The following is a 25,666-nucleotide window of genomic DNA, read 5'->3' as shown; positions in this document are numbered from 1 at the left end:
TCAAAAATGACTAAATAGCCAGGCGGTGGTGGCGCACGCCTTTAATCCCAGCACTCGGGAGGCAGAGGCAGGCGGATCTCTGTGAGTTTGAGACCAGCTTGGTCTACAAGAGCTAGTTCCAGGACAGGCTCCAAAGCCACAGAGAAACCCTGTCTCGAAAAACAAAAAAAAACAAAACAAAACAAACAAACAAACAAACAAAAAAAGACTAAATAGCCGGAGTCACAGAGGACAAGATGCTCAGTGATTCATGGAGCCTACAACTTTTGCACAGTTCTCAGATCCCACATCCAGCCGTTCACAACTGCTGGAACTGCAGCTGCAGGAGGGGAAACAGCTTCTGGCAAATATGTGCCCACACAATACACATAACTAACAAGTAACAAATTACACACACACACACACACACACACACAATTTTTAAAAACCTTATCACCAAAACAAATTCAGTCCTTTAAAATTCATAGAAATACACAACCCAAGTTCTCCTTTCCCACCTCCAGTTTATTATGTTTTATACAAACATAATTACATCCAATGAAAAGAGGAAAGGAGTCTCTCTGCAATAAAATAACAACTACCGTTAAGATTGTTTACATATGGAAATTCAGTAAATAAAAGAGATTCAACTCAAACATTTTCTGTCATATTATAAACAGCTAAAAATATTTAAAAATTAATAAAGGCTATACTTTGTCGTACCTGCATATTTTAACTGATTCTATTTTGCCGATTTCAGAAATGTCATACAAACAGACACTCTCCCAGGAAAGGTTTTTTTTGCTTGTTTACCTTTTCCCTCCAAAACAAGGTCTCCTTTAGCTGAGGCTAGCCTCAAACTTAGTTATATAATGAAGGCTAGCCATGAATTGATTCTCTTGCCTCGAACTCCCAAGTGCTGGAATTATATACAGGTATGTGCACTTTACCCAACTCCTAGGAATGTTTTGAAATCAATCTGTATATGTAACGAAAATAAATAGTATAAATAACAACCACTTTATAAAACACCCGCCCCACAAGCAAAAACTTCAAAGTGCTCACAAAAATTTTTACAATAATCTTACAAGGCACACACCAAACTTAAAACACCTTCAATCAAAATGTCCCAAATATTCAATATAGTTGATACTACTTCTAAAAAAAAAAAAAAATCAGCCTTTTTACTATACTTTACCCTCTCCACCCATCCCTAGCCCTCCCTTCCAAAATTCACTCTGGAAGCAAAATTAGGAGAAGCACTTCAGTCACAATTAAACAATTTCTCAGAGGGAAACACTCTCACAACTATAATTGGTTATTCTTAAGTCATGTGGGAAAGGAAATTAGCCGCTATAGTGGTCCAGTAACTAATGGAACAAAGTGTTCCCCTTAGAAAAGTTCTGTCTCTAAGAGAGTACTCAAATAGCAGTGTTCATAAAGACATCAATGTCTCCTCTGTTCACATGAGGAATATAAACTTGTAGAAATTTAGACCTAGAAATAATTCTACAAATTATCAAGATCAAAGTTATTTTATATGAAATTAAGAAAAATTGAAGAAATGACTTGGTCAACGTCATTAGTGACCTGGGCTATGAAGTCAGCTGTGAGACCCAGATTCTCTAAAGTCTCGCCCAGAGCTAAATCCATATACATCTCTGCCCCCATGAAAGTGTCACAGAAATTATACTTAACACCTATAGGAGTTCACAGCTCTCTTATAGTACAGAGTATATTACATGTTAAAATACCAAACTGTGTCCACAGAACTTAGATACAGTAGAGACTCCTCACAGAGCTGAGTTATGTAGAGAGACAGGACAGCTTCCTACAGTCAGGAAAAGTGATTTGCCCTGCAGTGATTTTTGTTCTTCATTGTAAGGGCAAATAAAGTTTTGGATTTAGAGGTATTCATATACATGAGATATTAAAACTAATTATAGTAGCTTTTTAAATTTAAACTATTCACCTGGTGACTGCTTGAAAAGAAAACGTATGTATAGGCAATTCAACACAGAAAAGGGCCCACGCACATCCCAGTGTCCAAGAAGTTAGGCAAATTCAAGGTCATCCTGGGCTATACAAATCAAGTCAAAAGTAAAGTAAGAGAGAAGATAAAAAAATAAAAAAGGACTTGTTAATATATACATAAATGAAGCTCAAAGGCATTACGTTGTAAAAAAAAAATATCAAAAGGTAACATACTAGAAGATTCCAGTTTTATGTTACCCCAGATTTTAACAAGTTATAGTGATGAAGAACTCTTCCTAGAATTTAGAGTTGGAAGAGTAGGTAATAGAGGAGCAGCATAAGGGCACTCTGGAAGCTGTGCCCCAACTGCAGAAATTACATGTGTTAAATTCATAGAAAACTCCTCAGAGAAAGGCCAATTTTGGTGCATGTTAACCAAAGCAAACAAAACAAAAATCCCTAAGTAAACAGTAGGTGTCTTTAATAAAACTGAAATATTTAGAAAAAATAATTTTCCAATCTAAGCCAAGAAAATACTTGCATTGGCCACTGAGTTCTTAATTCAACTATATAATATGTAATCAGGAATAGGGTCTAATTACATATTCTCTTGGATATTTAAATAATGCAATTCTAAGAAAATCTGCTGGTCCCATGTGAATAGAGATTGTGCTCCTTTAAAACAATAATTGGGTGGTCTAGCTATAATCCAAGTACACTAGTTAAACATTAAAAACCAAACTGTTAGTCCTGTTTTCAAAATTAATAGTAATGGACAACACTATGCTTTCAAATCTATTTTCTTGTCATTTGAACTTATTAAAGTTACTATATAAATTCAACATTAAATCACTAATCTAAAAACTATACATCAGAATCTGCAGTTCCTGCTGAACAGAGGATTAAAACTAATGTTTGTGACGACCTAGAATACCATAAATTTAATCACTCCATTCACAACTTTGGAACTATTAAAAATTCAGAATGAATAATAGGTAGGAAGAACAAAAACAAAAGCTAAAGATTGGGGGGGGGGATATAACATTACCAATGTTGCATCTTTAAAAATTTGCTTTTGTTGCAAGTTCATGATTTGATTACAATAAATTCTGCCGTTTGAGATCAGGCCTAGATAGTTTTTCACCACTGCTTCTGCCATGAACAGAGGTTAAGTGCTTTTTGAGGGCAGATTTGTGTTTGAAATCCATATCACAACAATGGCATTTATATGGTCGGTCCCCACTGTGTATGTTCAAGTGGTCCTGAAGTGTGCTTTTAGCAGTGAAGGTCTTCAAGCACACAGTACACTGAAAGGGTCGTATACCCATGTGTCCTCGAATATGTCTGTTGAGATTTTTCTTCTGTGTAAATGTTTTCCCACACTGCAAGCACAAGAACAGTTTATGCATCTTAAGGTGACGCAGATAGTTTTCTACATGAAGAAAGCCCCTTGGGCACCTAGGGCACTGATGCCTCAGTGAAAAATTCTCATCTAGATTCTGGATCTCATTTACTGTACCATGGCTTCCATCAGTATTCTCACAAAATAACCCTTGATTTTGATTTCCGGGAACTTCTGCCACTCTGCTCTCAACTGTAGAATTGATCAATGAATGCTGTGTTTCCGGGAAATACATGCTTGCTTTGGATGACGTACAAGGCTGTGGAAACTGCCCATTCTCTACACTATCTGTATTGATCGATTCTACATGGAGGATACAAATTTCATTCTCTTTAAAACCACTATCTACTGTAGAGAGCTCTGGAGACTTCATTTCCCTCTGCTCTGATGTCAGCCTCTCCACAGCAGATTGTAATGTGTTGCTTTCCTCTTCTTTAACATGGAAATCTAGGTTTACAGGACTATCTTCTGAAATTTCAATTATCTCACAGTCTTTATCAGAATTTTCCTCTTCATTCTTAACATCTGTATCCGAAGATTGACACAAGTCAGTGTGTTGGTTATTTTTCATAGAAAGATCAATTTCCAGATACTTGGACAAAGCTTCTGTGCATTTTTCTACAATGTGAACCATCTGGAGATAACTGGCAGCAGTTAGGTATTTCAGAAGCTCTTTCCTTTTCACTTCAAGTGCTCCAGTATAGCAGGACAGCAACAACTTTCTGCCAACTTCTGCACTCTGCAGAATGGTGATTCTGACATGCTTTGACTGTGTTAGCAAAAACTGATCTCTCATGAAAGTGGAACAAGCAGCCAAAATCACCTTGTGACCCTGGAACTCAGTATCATTAATATAAATTGATACATCACAAAATAAATTCTGCTGTCTCAAGAGATTCATTTTCTGTAAGACCACATCTCCTTGCTGTTCAAACTGGAAGTGTAGAACATCAGACTCAGCAGCCATGGTCAAAATCTACGCAAAACAGAGCACAAGCATTGATACAGCATACGGAATGCTACTTCACGGTATTAAGGTAAACAGTCACCCACTCCCAATATACATTAGGAAAAATGAAGACCTAAACCCTACTTTGGGTGTTAGGAGTGAATCTGTCCCCAAATCACTACCTATAAATTCAAAATGTCAAAATGCATTTGTGTCATTATATGGTACATAATTTTTAAATATCAGCAATGGGTACAGTGACACAGAGTACACTTGTTATCTTAAACTAGAAAATGTAATCTTCAAATAGCCTGTTACTACAACCGTTACAAGTCCCCAGTCCTGCCTTAACCATCGCGATGACTTTCAACAGGTATCCTGACAGAACACTATTTGAATATTCTGAACTGCATCCTGAATTCCCACTAACATTATGATTTAAAAAAGGAGAGAAAAAAAAATTCTTATGCTTTAAGCCACTGTTTCTTCCACTTCCTGGACAGCCTTTCATTCTTAAAAAGAATGCAAACTCCTTCAGGATTTCCGCCCTACCACACTTTTTACAGATCGATCTTGATCTGTTTTTCATATACCCATCATTGTGCAGATAAAACCATGAGTCCCATTTGCCTGTCTATTACATTCACGCTTTCTGCTCCATTTCCCAATTCGTGCTTTAGCTCTGTTGAGCCCAAACCCAAACGTGACTCTTCGTCTCCCAGAGAATCTTTTGATCCTTATTTTGGATTCACCCAGTGATCGCAGCGGCCCACACACAGAAGGAGGAGCTGAGTGAATCCGAGCGGGTCAGCCTGCCAACTCCCTCCGGCAGCGCACAAGGTTCACACGCCGAGCCTTCCGAAGGTCAAGGCCCAGCCGACCAGGCCGGTAGGATTCCAGGCTGGGGCTGAAGCCGAGGCCGCCCCGGCTGCAATCCCGCGCAGCGTCGTCCCCTAGCCTCATCCCCAGGCAAGTCTCCTTCACTTTCACTTACCGACTAGCAAAACAGGCTTTGAGGCTTCCGCAGCAACGGCGGCCCAGGCCGGAAGAAGGACCTTAGTCCAGGAGGAAACGCTTCCGGTGTCAACCAGCCTCACTCTTTACGGAGACTGTCTACACGCCCCGGAAGGACATCCTGACCTGCTCTTTCTTCCACACTTTGTCCGCTCCTGGAATGACAGAAAGACGTCAGGATACCGGCTAGCTGGTCTTTTCTGGCAGTTCCCGCCCTGATGTGAAGCTAGTTATATGAAGAACGCTCAAAACGGAACCGCAGACCAGCTGAGCAGCGGGGCCGAAGTAAGGACCTCGTGGCTAAGTTTTGGGCTGGCCCCAAACTCTGGGTGTAACTCCACCACCTTATCCACCCTCCCCTCCTCACCCTGCTTCGGACAGCCTGTCACTAAGAATGTTTCTATGCGCCCAGTTCAGAAAAGATTTTTTTCTCTTCCTTTGGGTGATGGGAACTGAACATTGGGCCTTGCGAATGCAGAACACTGCTTTGCCACTTACCCTTCAAAACTGGCTTAGACCGAAATCTCTGAACTGCTCCTCAATTAAGTTGGGAGCCAGTTGGAAATAAATTCTCTTCAAAATTGAACCTACAACCTACATCGAAATATATGCTACATCAAGGGAGGGGATTACTTAGAACAATATGTACCTAATTTTGCATTTGCAGAGTGAAGATTTTTTGTTTACCTGTTGCCAGAGCCCGGGCTGCTGGAATGCTAGGCAAGCACTCTACACCAGTGAGTCACACACATCAGCCCTGAAACCGGGGTCCTTTATTCTCAGCAGCTTCATAAAGCAGTAACTGGTTTTACTAATAATTTCTGGTTAACCCACACTTTCTTCAAAAGGCAATCTCAAAATTTCTAGTGCTGAGGCTCAAACCCAGGGTCTTTGCATGCACTTGCATCCTTAAGATATGTTTATAAGCGGTGGCGCACGCCTTTAATCCCAGCACTCAGGAGGCAGAGACAGTTGGGTCTTTGTGAGTTTGAGGCTAGTCTGGTCTACAGAGTGAGTTCCAGGACAGTTAGCTAGGGCTGTTAAACAGAGAAACCCTATCTTGAAAAACAAAACCAACAGCAAAAATTAAAACATTTTTGAATTTAAATCCAAGAAACTGAGAAAGGGAAGACAGTAAGAAAATAAGTCAATGACACACAGTTTAATTGTCACACTTTTATTAAGGAAACTTCCCCATTTTAAGTAAAGAGGTAGTTCAAAGTATGTCTAACATACAACAGATTTAGAACAGCCGTTCATGAGCTGAAATCAAATGTTCCGAGTTGTTTGTTTAGACAGTATAGAAATGGTGGCACCAGTCACCTTTCACACCTAAAGCAGAGCCACACCTGCTTCACCTCACAGTCACTGCAGTTTGGAACTCATTTTAATATTAAATAATAAATAAATAACATCAAATTTTAAAAGATCAAACTGCAGTAAAGAGAGTCCTCTTCCTTTTTAAGTTTTCCTAGGAATCCATAAAACACAAATATTGAGCCCAGCACTCAGGAGGCTGAGGCAGCAAGGGTTACAATAGTGAGATCCTGCCTGCCTCCAAAAACAAAACAAAAAGCCCAAATGCTGGGTAACTAAGATTTATACCCTGACCCCATATACTCATGACTAGTGTTAAACCTCTTCCACCATAAAATAACTTGATCTCTTTGCAATTAAATCTGAGAAATGTGTAAGAACCCTAGTCCCACCAAACTGAAATGTCTCGCACAAATGAGACCTCTCCAGGCAAGAAATGAAAGACCATAAACTAGCTAAGAGGTTTGCAAACAGTGAGAAGTGAAAATTTTAGTAACAGAAAACACTTAAGAAAACTAACATTACATCAGTGGCTCTCAACCATATAGTTCCTTGTAATATAAATATCTGTGTTTTCCAATTGTCTTGGGTGATCCCTGTGAAAGGGGCATTCAACACCTCCCCACCCCCAAATTGGGCTGGAGACCCACAGGTTGAGAACCACTGCTTAAAATGCTCAGAAAAAAAGGGGGGGCAGCCATTCTTAGTTATGAAATAAATTGGGGACCTTGTCTCACTAAAATCACTTGACACTGTAAGTCCTATAACAACAAGGATGTATTAATTCCTATCCTCAGAATCTAACATAGTGCCTGGGAATACCAGTTGCTTATTAATGTTTCTGGAGGCTATGGGAGTAGCTCAGTGATAGAGAACATGGTCAGTGTGTTTGCGGTCTTGGGTTCAAACTCCCAAGCATTTAAAAAAGAAAAGAAAAAAAAAGGCTTCTGGGTGACTGAAATAAATCAAAATATAGCCTACAACATGAGGTCAGTATTATTTGAACCCATTCTGTTTTTAGTCTTCAGACTACTAACAGCAACCAGACAAGAAAAACAACATGTATAGCCCCATTATTTTGAAATGTTCTTATGAAAAAAAAATTCAGAGAAAATATTCAAAACATTGGATGACATAGCAGAATCCCATTGTTGCAAAGAATCGGTGCTCTTTGGATGAATAATTAAAATTCAGAATCCTAGTAAGCACTATTAGACTATACAGTGAGTGATGTTGAACATTAAGTACCAACAAGTCTTATTAGTCAACTGTATTCTATTTATTTAGTAGAAATTATGCCTCAAATCTGAGCCATGTGTAAATATATCAAATTATAACAAATTAATACCTCTTGCCACCTATATATAAATTAAGTTTAACTTTTGAATTATCTGTACAGGTACTCTCATAGTTCAAAAAACAGTCTGGTGGAAATAAAATTTCTCATATAAATTTAGTTTCACATTTGGATCTATCTCACATTATTCTAATTTGCCCTTCCCTTCATACCTAAACCAGCTACTCATCTAGAAATAATACAATATTCATTTATCTAAAAAACAAATAACAGACTAGGATTGTAGTTCAGTGGCAGGTTCAGTGCTTGGCTAGCACATGTGAGATACTGGGTTTGAAGCCCAGCACCACTACAATAAAATAATTACATTTACTTAGGTCTTAGTGCAGGCTGGCCTTTAACTTACAGCAACCCTCCTGCTTCAACTGCACAAGTCACCAAAATGAAATCAGTTTAAAAAAGTAATTATCATAAGTCCTTCTGTAACATTTTGTTGGCAGATCCTAGGCTGTCTCTAAAAGCTAAAAGGGATATACATTAGTGAAGCAAAACTAGAAAATTTCTGTTAATGTACTATTGTTCACCATCTTTTAAAGCCAAGGTATAGCAGGAGAGGCATGGGAACATTCATTCATATTTAGTCAGGTGTATTTTTTTTTTTTTTTTTTTTTTGGTCAGTGGTGGCCAGGCTATCTGACTCTGAATGCTCCTACTTAAAATGACAGAGATAGCAAGAGTCTCTACGTTCTCTAGCAATCCTACACCTTACTGTGACCCTTGGGTCAGAAAGAATCTCAAAATTATGTGTGAAATGTACTTAGAATAAAGAATTGTTTTTTCCATCCTTCAAGACCATCTATGAAAGGTGGCAAAGTAGACAGTGTATCTCTAAGACTATCTATCTAAAAGCAAAACTTCTGGTTGTCTTCTGTATACCACTTAATTTTCTTTCATGTTTTCAAGATGAAGGTATACAAGAAAAAGAGAACTGGGAGATACTGTGCACAGCACAAAAGGGATGGCTAAACTCACCTTTCTTATGAAATAAACTCTGATATACAGGTCAGACTCCAATATAGTCTGTTTCTATAGAGGCCATTCATTATTCTTTAGCTCATTTAAATATGCCCAAAGCACTTCCAATTACAAGAGCATCAACAAGGTACATAAGTAAACAGCTGGTCTCTTGTTTGGGAAACCTTCCATGTGCCCACTGTTCTTTTATTATACTTCTATTATCTGTTGATTATCCTCTCCACAGTGGGAAGATGTTGCTGAAAGAATTGTATTCTGGGTTATGAGAGCAATTCAGTGGGCTGTGTTAGTGTTTAAAGTACAAACCGACATACTTCTTCATAGCACCTCCAAACAAAAAGTACAAATGGTAGGAAGCAGACTCACTCATCAGTTTTAGACGAATCACAGTAGACAGAGGCTCTATCACATATTTAGGTCAACAGCAGTTATCACCTCATATCCCAGCCTCATTTCCCTCAACGAAAAGTGTGAACTTTTCTAAGTACAGCATCTATTGGTGGGAAATAGGTGATGTTATTTGTTAGTACCTTCAGATGTGCTCGGTAAAAAGATTAGAACAGTGTCAGTCTAAGCCAGGTATTGACACTAGGTAGACAAATGGAATTATATTTTAGAAAAGGAAAATAGACATCACACTCGGGAGGCAGAGGCAGGTGGATCTCTGTGAGTTCGAGACCAGCCTGGTCTACAAGAGCTAGTTCCAGGACAGGCTCCAAAACCACAGAGAAATCCTGTCTCGAAAAACCAAAAAAAAAAAAAAAAAGAAAATAGACATCACAAAATAAATAACTCAAAAAAGAGTTGGGAGAGGGCTAAAGAAAAGCAAAGCCACTGCAAGTGGGAGTTGCCTGGTCTGCTGCTGCTTACCCATGACCACCTGCTTGGAGGCTTTGGAGAAGAAACTATCCAAACCACGTCTAAAAAGACTTAGCACTATTGTCACACTCTCAGTCAATTCTAGCTGTGAGCACTAGACCCCTCCTCAGTTTACACATGTACTCTCACTCCTTAAGCTGAGGACAGCTTGGGTCAGTTTACCTGCATCCAGGACCTGTGTTGCATCAGGTTGTGGTTGACAACCTTTAGAGTCTGTGACTGTTGTACAAGCGAAAGAATCAAAATCCACCGTGAGGTCTTGCACATTCCTCTCATTGGCATTGTCAAAGCTGTTTTTGCCATGCAGCTGTTTAAGGTGTTTCCTCAAAACTGGCTTATGTGCAAAAACCATGTCACAATAGTTACATTTATGGGGCTTATCGCCACTGTGAAGGTTAAGATGGTCCTGCAAGGAACACTTCTGAGAAAAGGTTTTCCCACAGATTTTACACTGGAAAGGTTTAATTCCGGCATGTACACGCATGTGTCGATGAAGATTGCCTTTCTGAGTGAAAGTCTTGCCGCAGAGTAGACACATAAAGAGTTTGTGCATTTTTAAATGGTTGGCGTAGTTCTCCAGGTGACGGAACACCCTGGTACACTTTGGGCATTGGTGATGCCACTGTAAGCCTTTGTCTACACCTCGAATATTAGGCCCAAAAACATCTTTTGAGGTCATGATGATGTCATCATTGCCTGTGTAAGAGAGTGCGTAATTGTGGAGATGGCTCTGGTCTAGTTCACTTACTCTGTTTTCCACAGTAGAGTTTATCAGGGAGTGCTGGGGTTCTGATGAATGTAAAGCAGTGGGTTCAGAAGAAATGTACTGGTTCTGATCTTTTTTACTTCTAACCTCTGATACATCCCCAATAGATTCTACCTTAACAATCTGAATATCACTGTCCTCCATATCCATACTGTCTTCAGATGGATGAACACAAGGTAAGTCCTGTTTTGGAGAGCCTCTGGCATCTCCCTGCTGTTCTTTCGATTGGGAAGAAGCACTTTGTGGTTCACATCCCTCTTTACTATCCATTGGTTGTTTTGGCTTTATAAACTTCCACAGCGCCTGTGTGCACCGTTCTACAATGTGGCTCATCTGAAGAAAACTCGCAGCAGTCAGGTAATTTACCAGCTCCATCTCAGGGAATTCCAGCACACCACTATAGCACGATAAGAGCAACTGTCTCCCCACTTCAGAACTTTGTAATATGGAGATTTTCACCTCTCGGGAATCATTCAGTAAAAACTGGTCTCTTAAGAAGGGGGAACCTGCAGCAAAAACAATTTTATGCCCCTGCACCTCAACATCATCTATGAGAACCGTAACATCACAAAATTTATTCTCTTCTCTTAATTTGTTCATTTTTTGTAACATTGAATCTCCATAATTTTCAAACTTGAAGTGAAGGAAATCTGATCTTTCAGACATTTTGGCAGACCTAAAGAACAGAAATGTAAAAAAGGTGGAATTTAAGAAAATTTAAACAATTTAGAAACCTGGATTTACCTTTCAAAACCAAATATGTTGTCATGTCTGCTTTGTACATATCCAAAAAGCTCTAATAACAGCTTTCAAAGGTCGTTGATAATTATTCTTTACCAGTATCAGGTGCCAACTGTTCCCGATAAGGAGACACATAGAAATGTAAATAACTGGGCATTCACCAAATTTTTTGAAGACACTTAACACAACAACAATGCTCAAGTTAGTTCAAGAAATTTATTTTTCATGTCTCAAATGAAAATTCTATTAAAAAGAAAACATCATAACCCAACTAACAATGAAGACATTATTTTCTTTTACACGAAAGATGTACCTGCTTTTTCAAAATCAAAATGCTTTTTTTGTTTCCTATTTTTATTATTGTTTTGCCTGTATCCATAGCTGTGTGCCTGATCCCCACAGAGACCAGAAGAGTCAGATTCTCTGGAACTGGAGTTACAGATGGTTGTCAGCTGCCATATGGATGTTGGGAATCAAACTGGAGTCCTCTTGAAAAGCAGCCAGGGCTCTTAACCACTAAGCTATCTCCCTAATCCCTTTCTTTCTATTTTAGAGTTTACAGGGGCACTGTTTGCTGGGAACTGCCACCCTCCTTTTCTGTTTAAACTGGTATGAATTTATTCATAAAGCTATTCCTGTGATAAAAGTCACAGACTTAAAGAGACGGTGTTTAGTCACTGGCAAAGACACAATTCTTTATCCTGTGCACTTCAGATAAATCTAAACTCTCTTGTAAGAAGAATAAAACACTATCAGATAAACCAATCAGTAGGGGTATGAGTGAGAATAGATGCAGATTCAATACTTACTAGATTGTTCTTTCCTTCTTTCCTCTATGTGTACATCGTTTCTCATGTGGACTACTAGAATTGACTCCTAAATGTTTTCCTTGGATTCCAACTCCTCTTTTCTGAAACTCAACATATACACCACATTTCAGAAACAGTAGGTTATATCTAACCCATCTAAATTTCTACTCAATGTCTTTTGGATGAAGGTTAGCCTTTTGGTTATAAGTCAATCAACTAAAACTAATAGAGGTAAATACTGGTATAACACAGTCAATCACAGAGAAGGTTTCTTTGCCAAAACTCCCTGCACAGGGTTCAGAATATCCAGAATATCTATATCTCAGTAGCAGATAATCTGCCTAGTCATTATGTGAAGCTGGGTTCAATCCACAACACTGTTAAAAATAAGCAAATGAAACTAATTCTGTATATTGTTCTGTTTATAAGACAAATCTTTCCTGTGAAAGTCCTCATGTTCTGATTCATTCTTTCCAGGTTTTCTCATAACTAGGCTTCTCATGTATATTTCTAAAAGGGAAGGACGAATTAGCCACATCAATACCATAATCCAGTCTACTAATCACAAAAATAACTAGTATTTTTCCTTTTCTTTTTTTAATATTTATTTATTTATTTGGTTTTTCAAGACAGGGTTTCTCTGTGCAGCTTTGGAGCCTGTCCTGGAACTTGCTCTGTAGACCAGGCTGGCCTTGACCTCACAGAGATCCACCAACCTCTGCTTCCAGAGTGCTGGGATTAAAGGTGTGTACCACATCCGGCTCTGGTATTCTCTTTTAAGAAACCAGCCTGGTCTACAAGAGCTAGTTCCAGGACAGGCTCCAAAGCCACAGAGAAACCCTGTCTCGAAAAACCAAAAAAAAAAAAAAAAAAAAAAAAAAAGAAACCAGTTTTCTATCAGGTCAGTAAGATTGTCACTCCTGTCTTTCAAAAGCAGTTCTAGCCGGGCGATGGTGGCGCACGCCTTTAATCCCAGCACTTGGGAGGCAGAGACAGGCGGATCTCTGTGAGTTCGAGACCAGCCTGGTCTACAGAGCTAGTTCCAGGACAGACTCCAAAGCCACAGAGAAACCCTGTCTCGAAAAAAAAAAAAAAAAAAAAAAAAAAAAAAAGCAGTTCTATAATCTCAGCAGGTTAGGACCTCCAGTTTGAATCCTGTGTACTCAACAGCCATTTACTTCATAGTCAAATGAGACAGTCAGATTTTCCTGGATACATCAAGATTTTGTTTTTTGTTTTTGTTTTGTTTGTTTTTGAGATAGGGTCTCTCTGTGTAGCCCCAGCTGTCCTGGAACTCTCTTTGTAGATCAGGCCGGCCTAGAACTCAGAGATCCGCCTGCCTCTGCCTCCTGAGTGCTGGGATCAAAGATGTGAACCACCATGCCAGACATCACATCTAAATTGTGAAGCCTAAAATTCATAATCTTATTATTTCAAAGTGTCAGCTCCTGATGTTTGTCATTCCTCAGTGCTTGGTAGATAATGTATCACCTACTCTAGAACACTGCATTCTAGCCAGTCTAGCGCTGTTTCCTGACAGGCACTTTTCCAGCCACTTAGTGCAAAAGAGTTGTCTCTAGGGCCCTTAGCACAATACTTCTACATAACACTCAAAATGCTTTATCAAATAATTCCTTCATTCCTTCCTGTTCAAACATAAATTCCCTGGCATTAGGCAGCAACACACACATCTTATGTCATGGGGCCAAAGCTGGAAACAGTCTGCTTTCACCTCAAGTTCTTACTGCGGTCGCCCGGCTTCTTCCACTGTTGACCAGACTCCTTTGTTCACACTGGTGCACACCATATCAGACACATAGGAAGGGCTCAGTGTGCAGCAGCGAAACCTGCAGCATTGTTAAGTAGACCAGGTCTTCCATGAGTGAGGCCACAAGGGCCTAGAAAGGAATGAAAATGGAAATAAGAAACAAGCAAAAAAAAAAAAAATAGTAAAAGGTATTTCAGAGAACTTGATAACTGATGAGAATAAAAGAAAGAAAAAGAAGGAAAACCAAAAACAAACAAAAAACCCAATGGCACACTAAGTACTCAGAATCTGAGATAGGTAGATTGCAAGAGCCAGGTTAGTCTGAGCTACATAGTGAGATCCTATCTCAAAAAAAATTCCAAATCTCAGAGTTTAGCTGAATGTCACAGAAAGGGTACCCATTTAGGAGGGTGTGTCACATGTATGTTAATAATCACAAACCGTGTAAGGTTTTCTCCGGGATGGCATTCTGAATGTGGGGATAATAAATGATGGCAATAAAGGAACTGCATTGGAGAAGAGGAATGCAGAGAAGCAAACACAGCAGAGAAATCAGTGAGTTTCAAACAAGGGCAAATCTAGAAAACATAGGGAATTTTATCAGTATTTGGAAGCAAACAAACTGTATTATCACTGGTCAGTTTTAGTGGCAGTAGCTTAAAATTTTCATTCTGTAACTGGAACAGTGAATGTTCCCATTTAACCAGAAGTTATAAAATTGACCATTGTTTCAAGTGGCTAAACAAAACCGACATTGTCTTTTCAGAGTTGAGCTGGTCTTGGATTCACTAAAGCAGTGTTTTCCTAGTCACAGTAAAACAAATTAATTGTTTCCAGCTAGAGTATAGCAGTACTCAGAATGTTTTAAATGTCTTTGGGGAAACTTGTTCCTTGTTTCTCTACTGAGGAGCCCAAGTATGGTTTAATTTAATCCGACTCATGAGTTCTCAACAGAACAGTCAAACAGGTGTCTCAAAACAAACAAACAAGCCGGGCGGTGGTGGCGCACGCCTTTAATCCCAGCACTTGGGAGGCAGAGGCAGGTGGATCCCTGTGAGTTCGAGACCAGCCTGGTCTACAAGAGGAGCTAGTTCCAGGACAGGCTCCAAAACCACAGAGAAACCCTGTCTCGAAAAACCAAAAAAAAAAAAAAAAAAAAAAGCAAGCAAACAAATAAAACCTTGCTTTGATCTTCCTGCTGCAGTCCAAGAAAGTTCGGGAAGTTTATTGTTTACTTTAGGAAGTTTTTTCCTAATATCTATCAGCCCAATTATCCCTTTAATAATCTATTCCAGTTCATATAATTTCATCAGTAGCTATTTTTTGTCATTAGTCTACTTTGCCAATAGGTCGTTAGTTATTTGAGGACACAAACCAACCGTTTATTTCACTTTACACTGCTCATTAAACAAAACACAGCACTATAGTAACCCCTCGATATTTGCTGTGAAATTATTATTTACCTATAAGAGATGATTTTTTAATACCATGATATCCTGTTTGTTTGGGTTTTTTTGAAGATTTTATTATGTATACAGTGTTCTGCTTGTATGTGTGACTACAGACCAGAAGATGGCTGTGAGCCACCATGTGGTTGCTGGGAATTGAACTCACGACAGTGCTCTTAACTGCTGAGCAATCTCTCCAGCCCTGATATCATCTTTTGAGGACCCGAAGAACTCTTTAGATTATGTAGACCCAAATTTGCAATACCTTTTTTTAAAATAGAAAAAAAATTCATTGCAATAATTGATTGCTCAGTAGTAGAATGTGTATTTAGTAGAAATGGAATCCTAGGTTTAATCCCAGCACATGTACATGAGCAAATAGGTAATATAAAAGTAAATGTATACGCACAGAGAACCAAGCAAGTTAATATAAAATTATGGCAATCTGCAGTGGTAGTTTTTGGGGGTTGGCACACACCTAGTACTCAGGAGGCAGAGGCAGGCATATCTTTGTGAGTTTGAGGCCAGCCTGGTCTACAGAGTGAGTTCCAGGACAGCCAAGGCTGTGCAAAGAAACTCTATCTTGGGGTAATATGTATATATACATACATGTGTGTATGTATAAAAAAAAAATCACCTAACAGGATTCGTTCCTTTTGCAAAATGATACCTAATGTCTTCTAAATTCATATCACATTTCAAATATACTGCTAAAGGCTTTATCTAAATTAATTCATTGATTCCTGAAAGTCTCTGTTAGGTTATTACTATCTCTGAAAAAAAACAAAGCTGAGAGAACATAAATAATATGCTGCAATTAATAGAGATAAAACGGCTAATTGTTAGAGCTGAAACTTGTGCTCGAGCTACGAATCAACACAGAAAATAAACGGACAACCACAGTTTAGCTTAAGGATTGATCTGAACTGTTTAATGGCTCAGATTTTCCTTCTCATATTGGATATCACCAAGGAAATCTATGAAGTACTACACTGTGATCTGTAGACTTTTGTATCTTAGTTATATTTCAGTAAAAAATTGTTGGAGGAAGTGGGCTGGCCTATTTTCTGGCTGCGGGATTCAGTTGCTATTCTCCACTCCAGCAGAGGATACTGATTTGTGAATCTACCCCTAAATAATCCTCTATTAGTCTCAATTCTGAGCTAGTGTGAGATTTCTTTTAAGCATCCATCTTCAAAAAAATTCACATCTAAAAGCAAAATGTATAAATTAAACCAAATTTATAGTTAATAGAGAAGATAATGACAAGCCATTTATGTACCTGCTAACACTACTGACACATACATAGATTCCCGAGTGCATCTCATGTCTTTATCCCGATACATACATAGATTCCCGAGTGCATCTCATGTCTTTATCCCGACACATACATAGATTCCCGAGTGCATCTCATGTCTTTATCCTGACACATACATAGATTCCCGAGTGCATCTCATGTCTTTATCCTGATACATACATAGATTCCCGAGTGCATCTCATGTCTTTATCCTGACACATACATAGATTCCCGAGTGCATCTCGTGTCTTTATCCTGATACATACATAGATTCCCGAGTGCATCTCATGTCTTTATCCTGACACATACATAGATTCCCGAGTGCATCTCATGTCTTTATCCCGATACATACATAGATTCCCGAGTGCATCTCATGTCTTTATCCTCCTACTGATCTCACGGGTTTTGTTGCATTCTTTTAGACTTATTTTATTTTTATTAATATGTATTGTGTCTGTCTGTATGTATATGTGTATGTGCATGCAGGTGCCAGTGGAGGGCAAAAAACAATAGATAGAGAACACAGAAAAGTTATCAAAATAACTAAATATTTTGGCTCAAGTGCCTGGGTCTATTTGAGCGTCATTCAGTAATCTAGAGAACACTAAAGGGACATCCTAAGGCTGCTCATTAAAATGTGCACAGGGTCCTTTGAGGCGCCAGAATAAAATCTAGTAATCTGTTTAGAAACAGGCCTGACGCTATGAAAGAAACCTCAGTATAAATTGTAAATAAATTGTAAATGAAACTTTACATTGGAGTAAAAGAAATAAATACTTAAGTTAGCATAGAGTGGAAGAGGACCCTAGGACAAAAGAAAAAAAGCATATATACAATATAATATAAACTCATCACTTACCACTTTCAACTTTGCTATCCTTGTAGGTCTAACCAATAAGCCTATCTTTCCTTACAATGTTTCTACTCCTTGACTCCTATGTAGTCACCACATAGCACAGTAAGTAAAGCATGGACTCCGAACTTCAATATCTAAGGTTAAAAATCAGTTCCAGGACAGGCTCCAAAGCTACAGAGAAACCCTGTCTCGACCCCCTCCCCCCCAACAAAAAAATCATTTACTAGCTATATGGCCATGGGTGAAATACTTATTCAGTCTGTTTCAGCTTTCTTGGATACCAATAGCAAATTCTTGGATACCAATAGCAAATTACTTTATGGGACTGCGAAGGGAAATTAAATAAGCTCATAATTAAAGAAGATTTTATTATTTTATATCATGAATGTTCTGCTTGAATGTATGTGCCTAATTTGCATGGTGTCAGTGGAGGTAAGAAGGTATCAGATTCTCTGGAACTGGAGTTATGGACAGTTGTGAAGCATATCAGTTCTGAGAATTGAACCAGTAAGTCATTTCTCCAGCCCATTAGTCCATTTTCAAAAGAGCTCAGGATGGTGTCTGTTATGTGCTCTTTAAACATGTGTTGAGTAGCCGGGCAGTGGTAACACACACCTTTAATCCCAGCACTGGGGAGGCAGAGGCAAGCAGATCTCTGTGATCTGTGAGTTTAATGTCAGCCTGGTCTATAGTGCGAATGCCAGGACAGGCTCCAAAGCTACAAAGAGAAACCTTGTCTCCAAAAACCAAAATAAAAATTTTTTTTTTAAAAAATATTTTTTATGGTTTATTTAACTTTATTTTATGTGCATTGGTGTTAGATCCCTTTCAGACAGTTGTTAAGCTGCCATGTGGGTGCTGGGAATTGAACCCGGGTCCCCTGGAAGAGCAATCAATGCTCTTAACCGCTGAGCCATCTCTCCAGCCCCAAAATAAAAATTTTTTAAAAAATGTTGAATAAATAAACAAGTAAGGTCTGTCAGTTTTCTTTGTGAAATCCTTCACGTTTTTTCCCAATTGATGGCTCTGGTATTTTATATTGCATTACCTCATCTACTAAAATAATTTTTTACCAGGTCACTGATGGCCTGTTAATAAAAAAAAGATACTTTCTTTTTTCTTTCTCATTCCCCAGTAGCTGAGCACCATCCAGTGGACTCTCTTCCAAATTCTCTCCTGATAGCAGGTCTCCATAGTTGTGTCCACCCTGTGTTCCTGGGCTTGCTTTTCTATCTCTCTCTATGGGCTCTAATTTGCTTTTCTGCTTCACCTATAACCATCATCCTTCAAATCACCTTTTTTCAGTGCTCAGTCCTTGATGCCAACTTTTCTCAAGGTGTCTGCCGACATGCCAATTTTCAAATATTTTACCTGTAGCCCCAATATTTAGGCTGATCTCCACATTTGGAGATCAACTCTTAAGCTGGACAGTTATATGTGGTTAACCCTTTAGACAGAACTCAACATAAACAGAAAATGAATTTGTGGGGCTGGAGAGATGGCTCAGTGGTTGGGAGCACTGACTGTTCTTCCAGAGGTCCTGAGTTCAATTCCCAGCAACCACATGGTGGCTCACAGCCATCTATAATGAGACCTGGTGCCCCCTTCTGGAAATGTAGGCACACATGGGAGGAATGCTGTACACATAATAAATAAATAATTTAAAAAAATGAATTTGTATTTCTTGCTAGCCTTATGGTTTTATTTCTGATTATGGCACCACCATTTTTTAAATGTCAAGTACCTAATACTTAGGGGGTTTTCCTCCTTCAATGTATGACTATCTACATTAGTACTTTTTTCTCTATTTTAGATTTTATTGTATCTCACCAGGAAGAACTCAATATTTTTTCAAAATAATCACCAACAGAAGTGTATTCTAGCTAAGAGAGCCCGGATTCAGCTAGTTTCTATTCTACCGGCTTCCCAGAAAACAATATGACTTTCTGCAAATACGACCATGTCAGTTTTCTGCTCAAAGAGTTTAAAAAAGATAATCCATCTCCTTTTATGATTAATTAAACCTTTCACTATCTGGACTTCATCTTATCGGGTTCAAATTCCATCTTATGCACACCACCTCCCCTACTTCTACTCCTTTTTCTTTTCACACACACTCTTTTACGACTCAGTAGTACTAAAACTTTCCCTTTTGCCGCAAAAGTACTTCCACGAAGTAGAATTTAGAGGCCACTTTCTGCCGGCTTCCCTCAACTGTCCCTACAGCAGCTAATATAAGTAACCAATTGCATACCCCGATCCGGATACGAGCATCAATTTGTTCATATATCGTTTCCAAACGAGTATGAATACTAGATATGTGATGACCCTCCACGGTTTGTTATAGCGCCAGTAATACAAAAGGTGCTGTAGCCAGAGGCTGAGCAAGGGCAAAACCCCTCAAAGTCTGGCACTTACAGCAGTCTCGCAGTCGGCACTGAAGGCCTTGCCTTGGCTAGCTCCCGCGGTTCAGTTTTCTGCTGGCCTCAAGTCCAGCACTTTTTACAAAATGCCAGAGTCTGGCGTCCTGGCTAGTCACAGGGTCCTAGGAAGAGGGTCCCAGGAGGCGGTCCCTGGGGCATCCTGAGACTCCCCACTGCAGATTCGGTAAGGGGAAGAGCGTGGGATGCATCACGGGCCGGTCCGAGGCTTAAGTCCCCCGGGGCCTAGACCAGCACCTCGACTGGCATCCCAGGGCAGATCACGGCCAAACCAGATCCCCAACGGGGGCTCCATTTCCAGAGACCCCGCACCCCAGCCCGGCTCTCCGTTCGCCTCCGAACTTACAGACCCGGGGGGAAGGCCGCCATCTGGATCTGGCACGGTCTAGAGCTCCGGCCCCTCGGGGCTCCGGGAAGGGGGAGGGGCAGGCAACCTGAGCCAAAGGGGGACCCAACGGAACCGGAAGGGCAGCCCTGGCCGGACAAAGACAACTTCCAGGTCCCATGGTCATCTCCGCCAATCGGAATGCTCGGAGGACGACGAGCCCCTGAGAGGGACTTCCCGCGTTGTGGGCGGGGCACAGGCCAAGGCTGGGGAGTCGGTTGCGGCTGCGGAGTATCTGTCTCTTCGGTTCGCTCTGCAGCTTCGGGTCTTCCGTGGGATGCGTGTCCCAGCTCTGCTCTCGGTGGCTGTCGTCACGCAGGGCTCACACCGTCCGCCTCCTGCATGGGCCTGAACAGCCTGCCTGCGCACAAGCCGTGGTAAGTCCCTCCCGCCCTGGGATGTGGACTCGCCGCGTGGGAGCCTGGAACGCCTAAAGCTGTTGGTTCCCCTCCCTTGTGGATACTGGTGCTTCTTAGGGACTCTTTCTTCCATAGCTTCGGTTACCCTGGAGGTTCACAAATCTCTCGTTAGCCTGAAAACCTCTCTTGAGCTCCAGAGCCAACCATCTAGACAAATTTAGTGTTGATTGTCCAATGTTTTAATGTGCCTGTTTGAATCAAGTTCAAGCCCAGGCCTACCCAGCTATAGTTCTTCGTTGTTGAAAGGAATCATCCACGTACTCTTCCCGATGAGATAATTTGAATATCTTTGTGAATCCCCTTTGCTTTGCCAATCCACTTGTTTGCTCCGTTATCTTCATTTTTTTTTTTACCCCTTTGGGGGCGTTATTATGTAAAAAACAAAATAATTGTCATTATAATCAATTTCCAACCTAAAGTTAAGTGACCTTGTGCAATGTTGTGTAACCACTACTAGCTATTCCCGCTTTACCACTTTCTATTTTGTGGACATCTACGTTTTGTAACGTGTTAAAAACCTTTCGCCACTGAGTGTACTTGTTGAAAATCAAGAGTTGTCAAGAGTACAGTGATCTATATGTTTATCCATATTATTACCATACTGCTTTGCAGGCAGTTTTTTGCGTTTATTATTCATCTTTCTTTAAGACTGTTTTGGTTCTTCAAGATATTTGGCACCTCCATTTGAATTTGGTACCAGGGATTGAACCAAGGGCTTTCTTGGTGCTACACAAGTACTCTACTACTGAGCTACATCTCTAGCCCTATTTTTGTATTGACTTGAGGATTGACTTTACCATTTCTTGGAAAAAGGCTTTTGGAAATGGAGTTTTATGGAATATGTAGGTTGCATTGGATAGTGTTAAGATTTTGATGCCTACCTGTACATAAACACAAGATGCTTCTTTCTTTAAGTCTGTATTAATTGCTTTCAACAATTAGTTTTTGGCATTATTGGTTCATTCACACTTTTTGTTGTTTGTTGTTGTTGTTGTTGTTTACCGAGACAGGGTTTCTCTGTGTAACCCTGGGTGCCCTAGAACTCACTCTGTAGACCAGGATGGCCTCAAAATCCCAGAGATCCCCTTGTGCTGGTTTCAGAGTGTGCACCGCCACTGCCTGGCTTCATTCACACATTAGATTTGCTTATTTAATTTTCTTTTCATATTTCTTATTGCTAGTGTCCAAAAATGATTTTTAAAAGACACGGATTGTTTTTTTCATATGTTGGTCTAACTGTTGCAGTTCACTTATTCTGGTAGTTCTCTTGTGGCCTCTTTTGATTTTCTACTATAGATTGGTGTAATCTATGAACAAAGATCATTTTACTTTTGCAACAGGAAGCTTTTTCTTTTTCTTGTCTAATAGTTCAAGCAATTAGTACAGTGATGAATAGGAGCAGTAACAGTAAAGTAAAAGTGGGCGTCCTTGTTTTATTTCTGATGTTAAGAGGAATTTTTTTGTGCCTTAAATTATTATGTGTTTCACTATGAGTTTTTCATAAACACCTTTGCCATGTTGAAGAATTTTCTGTCCATTCTTTTGTTGTATCAATGTATTCCGTTGATTGATGTTGTTGAACTACCTTGTGTCCATGAAGTAGGCTGAATCCTACTTGGTCATGGTGAAATTCTTTTAATATGCTTTGGGGTTTAATGTATTTATAGTTTGCTGATTATTTTTATATCAAGCCTTCAGTGGTACTGATCTATATTTTTATTTATCTATAATGCATTTGACTGATTTTGGTGTCAGTAATACTGACTGCATAGAATGTATTAGGAAGCATTCATTCCTCAATTTTTTGTAAAAGTTTCAGGAAAACTCTGCTAATTCTTCCTTTAAACATTTAATAGAGCTGGGCAGTATGATACATACCTTTAATCCCAGCCCTTGCTAGGTAGAGGGAGGCAGATCTCTGTGAGTTCAATCCCAGCTTAGTCTACAGGGTGAGTTCCACGACAACCAGGATGTTACACAGAGAAATCCTGTCTTGAAACAAAAAAACAAAACACATTTAATAGAATTCATTGATGAGACTGAACAGTGTGAGACTTTACTTGTTGGGAAATTTTGATTTCTAAATGAATCTCTTTATTTGGTATAGGGTTATTGAGGTTTTCTCTTGAACCAGTTTAGTTCATTTATTTATTTCAAGTGATGTGTCCCTTTTTTTTGCTTTCTAATTTTTGACATGTAGTTATTACAATACTCTCATTTTAAAAATTATAATCTTTTTTTTATTTTTTATTTATACAATATTCTGTCTGTGTGTATGTCTGCATTCCAGAAGAGGGCACCAGACCTCATTACAGATGGTTGTGAGCCACCATGTGGTTGCTGGGAATTGAACTCAGGACCTTTGGAAGAGCAGGCAATGCTCTTAACCACTGAGCCATCTCTCCAGCCCTAAAAATTATAATCTTAATAGTAATATATCCCTGGTTTTATTTCTTCTTACAGTTATTTGTTTATTGTCTCTATTCTGATTATTCTGACTGTCAATTTTGTTGGTCTTTTTTTTATAATTTTTGTTGATTTTTCTCTTGCTTTATTTTCAACTGCTTTGTCTCTTATTTGATCTTTAATTTTTTAATTTTTTATATGAAAAAATATTTATTGACTGAATAATAAAACTTAGGTTAAGGGGTGTCTAGAATTAGACTTCCCCCTTGAAATATAAGTTTCCAATAAGCAAAAGAAAGCAATACTTCACGATCCCAAAAAGAAAGAATACACTGGAAGCCTAAATCATAGATAGTGAGGGGTGTATTCCAGCAGTCTGTTTCTTTGATGGTACTAATTTTTTAATTTTTATGTTAGCTTTGCTTCTTTGTTTAGTTTAGTTTGTTTGTAATGATACAGGATCTCTCTTTGTGGGCCTGGTTGTCCTAGAACTCCCTATGTAAACCAGGCTACCCTCAAACCCATAGAGATCCACCTCTGACTGCCAAGTGCTGGGATTAAAGACCATACCTAGTGTGCTTTACATATTATGTCTTTTTGTAGATCTTTGAAGAATAAGGTCTAGGTTTTTGATCTGAGGGGTTTTTTGTTGTTGTTGTTATTGTTGGTTTGTTTCTTTTGTTGTGTTTTTGAATTTTGAAACCGGGTTTATCCTAAACTGGCATTGATGTCACTATTTAGACAGAGATTGGCCCTGAATGTGTTGTCCTCTGCCTCTGCCCTTCAAGTACTGGCATTACAGGTACGCACCACCTCTGAGGTCTATTTTAAATATAAACTTTAAATTTTCTTCTGATGATTGCCATGACTACAGCTTATAAAATTAATATGCACATTATGTTTGTTTATTTCTAAGTATTTTATAATTCCCTTTGATCTCCTTCTATCACTCATTGGTATTGTTTCTATATGTTTATGATGATTCTAGTTTTCCTCTTCTTGTTGATTTCTAACTTTATTCTGTTATGTTGACAGGAAATCTGTAGTTTGTTGTTTTATTACTCTTTTGGCTCTTTGCTCTCTGGGAGCCTGTCATGCAGCTCCCAAATAAACACACACACACACACACACTTGTTCTTACTTATAAATGCCCGGCCTTAGCTTGACTTCTTTCTAGCCAGTTTTTCTTAACTTAGATTACCCATCTACCTTTTACCTCTGGGCCTTTTTCTTTTCTTACTTCTATAATCTTATTTTCGTTCTTACACCCCATCCATGGCTTCTCTTCTTGCTCCTCCTTCCTCTATTGTTCTTCTCCTTTTATTTCGTCTCCCTCCTGCCAGTCCCACCTGTCCTTTCTTCTGCTTCGTTATCCATTCAGCTCTTTATTAGACCAGTCAGTCAGGTGTCACAGTAACACAGCTTCACAGAGTTAAACAAACGCAATTAAAAGAATGCAGCACATCTTTGCATCATTATACAAATGTTCAGTAGCATAAACAAATGTAACATGTCTTAAAATAATATTCCACAACAAAGATCCTTTGTGGACTTGTAAAATCCACAAGGGCTTGTATTTTGGTCTAACATGTTGTCTCTCTTGGTGATTCTTGTATATAGACTTGAGAACAATGTATATTTTGTGATTAATATACGGAATGGTTTATACATACATGCTAACAACTCTAGTTGCCCCCTCACTGTCCTGGAACTCACTCTATATAGACCAGGCTGGCCTTGAACTCTGACTCTGCTGGAATTTAAGGCAAGTGCCACCATTAACCAGCAGAAAGACTTATCTTGACTCATGGTTTCAGAGTTTTCAGTGCATCATGGTCCCAAGGATGTAACAGAGCTGAGCAGCCACAGGATGAATACTTTAGCTCGTTCTTTTATTCTCCCACCTCCCAAAGTTGGGGGTTAAATCCAAGGCCTTGGTTATTTCTTTTGGTCATTGGGATACAAGCACAGGCCAGCTACCATTTTTTTGTGTTCATTTTGATATAAGTTTTAGGAGTTTTAAGGGAATAACATTGTATTGTTTCCCTTTTACTCTATTTGGAATCAAAGATTAGGACATTGAAAAGCAACTGTGTGGCGCAAAGTAGGCAACTGCTGTGCTGATCAGGGAGGACACAGGCTTGTTGGGGGAGGCTGCTCATTTATTCTCAGATGTCCGGACCTGAAATAAACACAGAAACCATATTATTTGTAGTACTGTTTGGCTAATAGCTTAAGCATATTTCTAGCTAGCTATCTTAAATTAACCCATTTCTATTAATCTGTGGCTTACCAGCAAGGTTTCAGCGTGTCTGTCTCCTGCTGCGGGTACATGCTGTCGCTGACTTCGCCTACTTTCTCTATATATCTTTTTCAGTCTGGCTTTATTCAGTTTGGCTGAAAGCAGCTTTTTTATTAACCAATGGCAATAAACATATTACAGCATACAGAGGGGATCCCACATCACAGGCTTATGTGCATGGT

General features: G+C 39.3%; 3 protein-coding genes across 10 annotated transcripts in view; 1 reads left to right on the top strand and 2 right to left on the bottom strand.

Moving 5' to 3' along the window:
* Window positions 1–503: 503 nt before the first annotated feature.
* Zbtb6 (zinc finger and BTB domain containing 6) lies at window positions 504–5,419 on the bottom strand. The gene is made up of 2 exons (XM_057754887.1): window positions 5,299–5,419; window positions 504–4,331 (listed from the first exon to the last, which is right to left on the bottom strand). The coding sequence occupies exon 2, from the start codon at window positions 4,320–4,322 to the stop codon at window positions 3,051–3,053; it is 1,272 nt and encodes a 423-aa protein (XP_057610870.1). The 5' UTR covers window positions 4,323–4,331; window positions 5,299–5,419; the 3' UTR covers window positions 504–3,050.
* Window positions 5,305–20,383, bottom strand: Zbtb26 (zinc finger and BTB domain containing 26). Of its 6 annotated transcripts, none has more exons than XM_057754881.1 (3): window positions 20,319–20,383; window positions 10,009–11,288; window positions 5,305–5,473 (listed from the first exon to the last, which is right to left on the bottom strand). In XM_057754881.1, the coding sequence occupies exons 1-3, from the start codon at window positions 20,339–20,341 to the stop codon at window positions 5,418–5,420; spliced, it is 1,359 nt and encodes a 452-aa protein (XP_057610864.1). In that variant the 5' UTR covers window positions 20,342–20,383; the 3' UTR covers window positions 5,305–5,417. The 6 variants fall into 6 exon arrangements, with proteins under 6 accessions (XP_057610864.1, XP_057610865.1, XP_057610868.1 ...); XM_057754882.1 differs by lacking the exon at window positions 5,305–5,473 and adding an exon at window positions 12,163–12,269 and having other exon boundaries at window positions 6,486–11,288; window positions 20,319–20,375; XM_057754885.1 differs by lacking the exons at window positions 5,305–5,473; window positions 20,319–20,383 and adding exons at window positions 12,163–12,263; window positions 13,895–14,020 and having other exon boundaries at window positions 6,486–11,288.
* Window positions 20,384–20,557: 174 nt separating this feature from the next.
* The window catches only part of Rabgap1 (RAB GTPase activating protein 1), a 160,115-nt gene continuing 155,006 nt past the window's right edge, over window positions 20,558–25,666 (top strand). For all 3 annotated transcript variants that reach the window (XM_057755734.1, XM_057755729.1, XM_057755731.1), the window contains exon 1: window positions 20,558–20,734. In XM_057755734.1, the coding sequence (XP_057611717.1) occupies window positions 20,700–20,734 (35 nt within the window). In that variant the 5' untranslated portion in view covers window positions 20,558–20,699. The remainder of the gene's footprint in view (window positions 20,735–25,666) is intronic.

This window comes from Chionomys nivalis, chromosome 22 (assembly GCF_950005125.1).
Source record: "Chionomys nivalis chromosome 22, mChiNiv1.1, whole genome shotgun sequence".
In the NCBI taxonomy this organism is placed as follows: domain Eukaryota; kingdom Metazoa; phylum Chordata; class Mammalia; order Rodentia; family Cricetidae; genus Chionomys; species Chionomys nivalis.
Note: the sequence above shows the minus strand (reverse complement) of the source record. Positions and strands in the feature narration are given on the sequence as shown.

Coding starts and splice junctions, on each gene's coding strand:
- Zbtb6 (XM_057754887.1), bottom strand. CDS start 4,322: ATGGCTGCTGAGTCTGATGTTCTACACTTCCAGTTTGAACAGCAAGGA.
- Zbtb26 (XM_057754881.1), bottom strand. CDS start 20,341: ATGGCGGCCTTCCCCCCGGGTCT. Junction 11,289..20,318: donor GCGGCCTTCCCCCCGGGTCT/GTAAGTTCGGAG, acceptor TCTGTTCTTTAG/GTCTGCCAAAATGTCTGAAA. Junction 5,474..10,008: donor AACACAGGTCCTGGATGCAG/GTAAACTGACCC, acceptor CTGTCATTCCAG/GAGCGGACAAAGTGTGGAAG.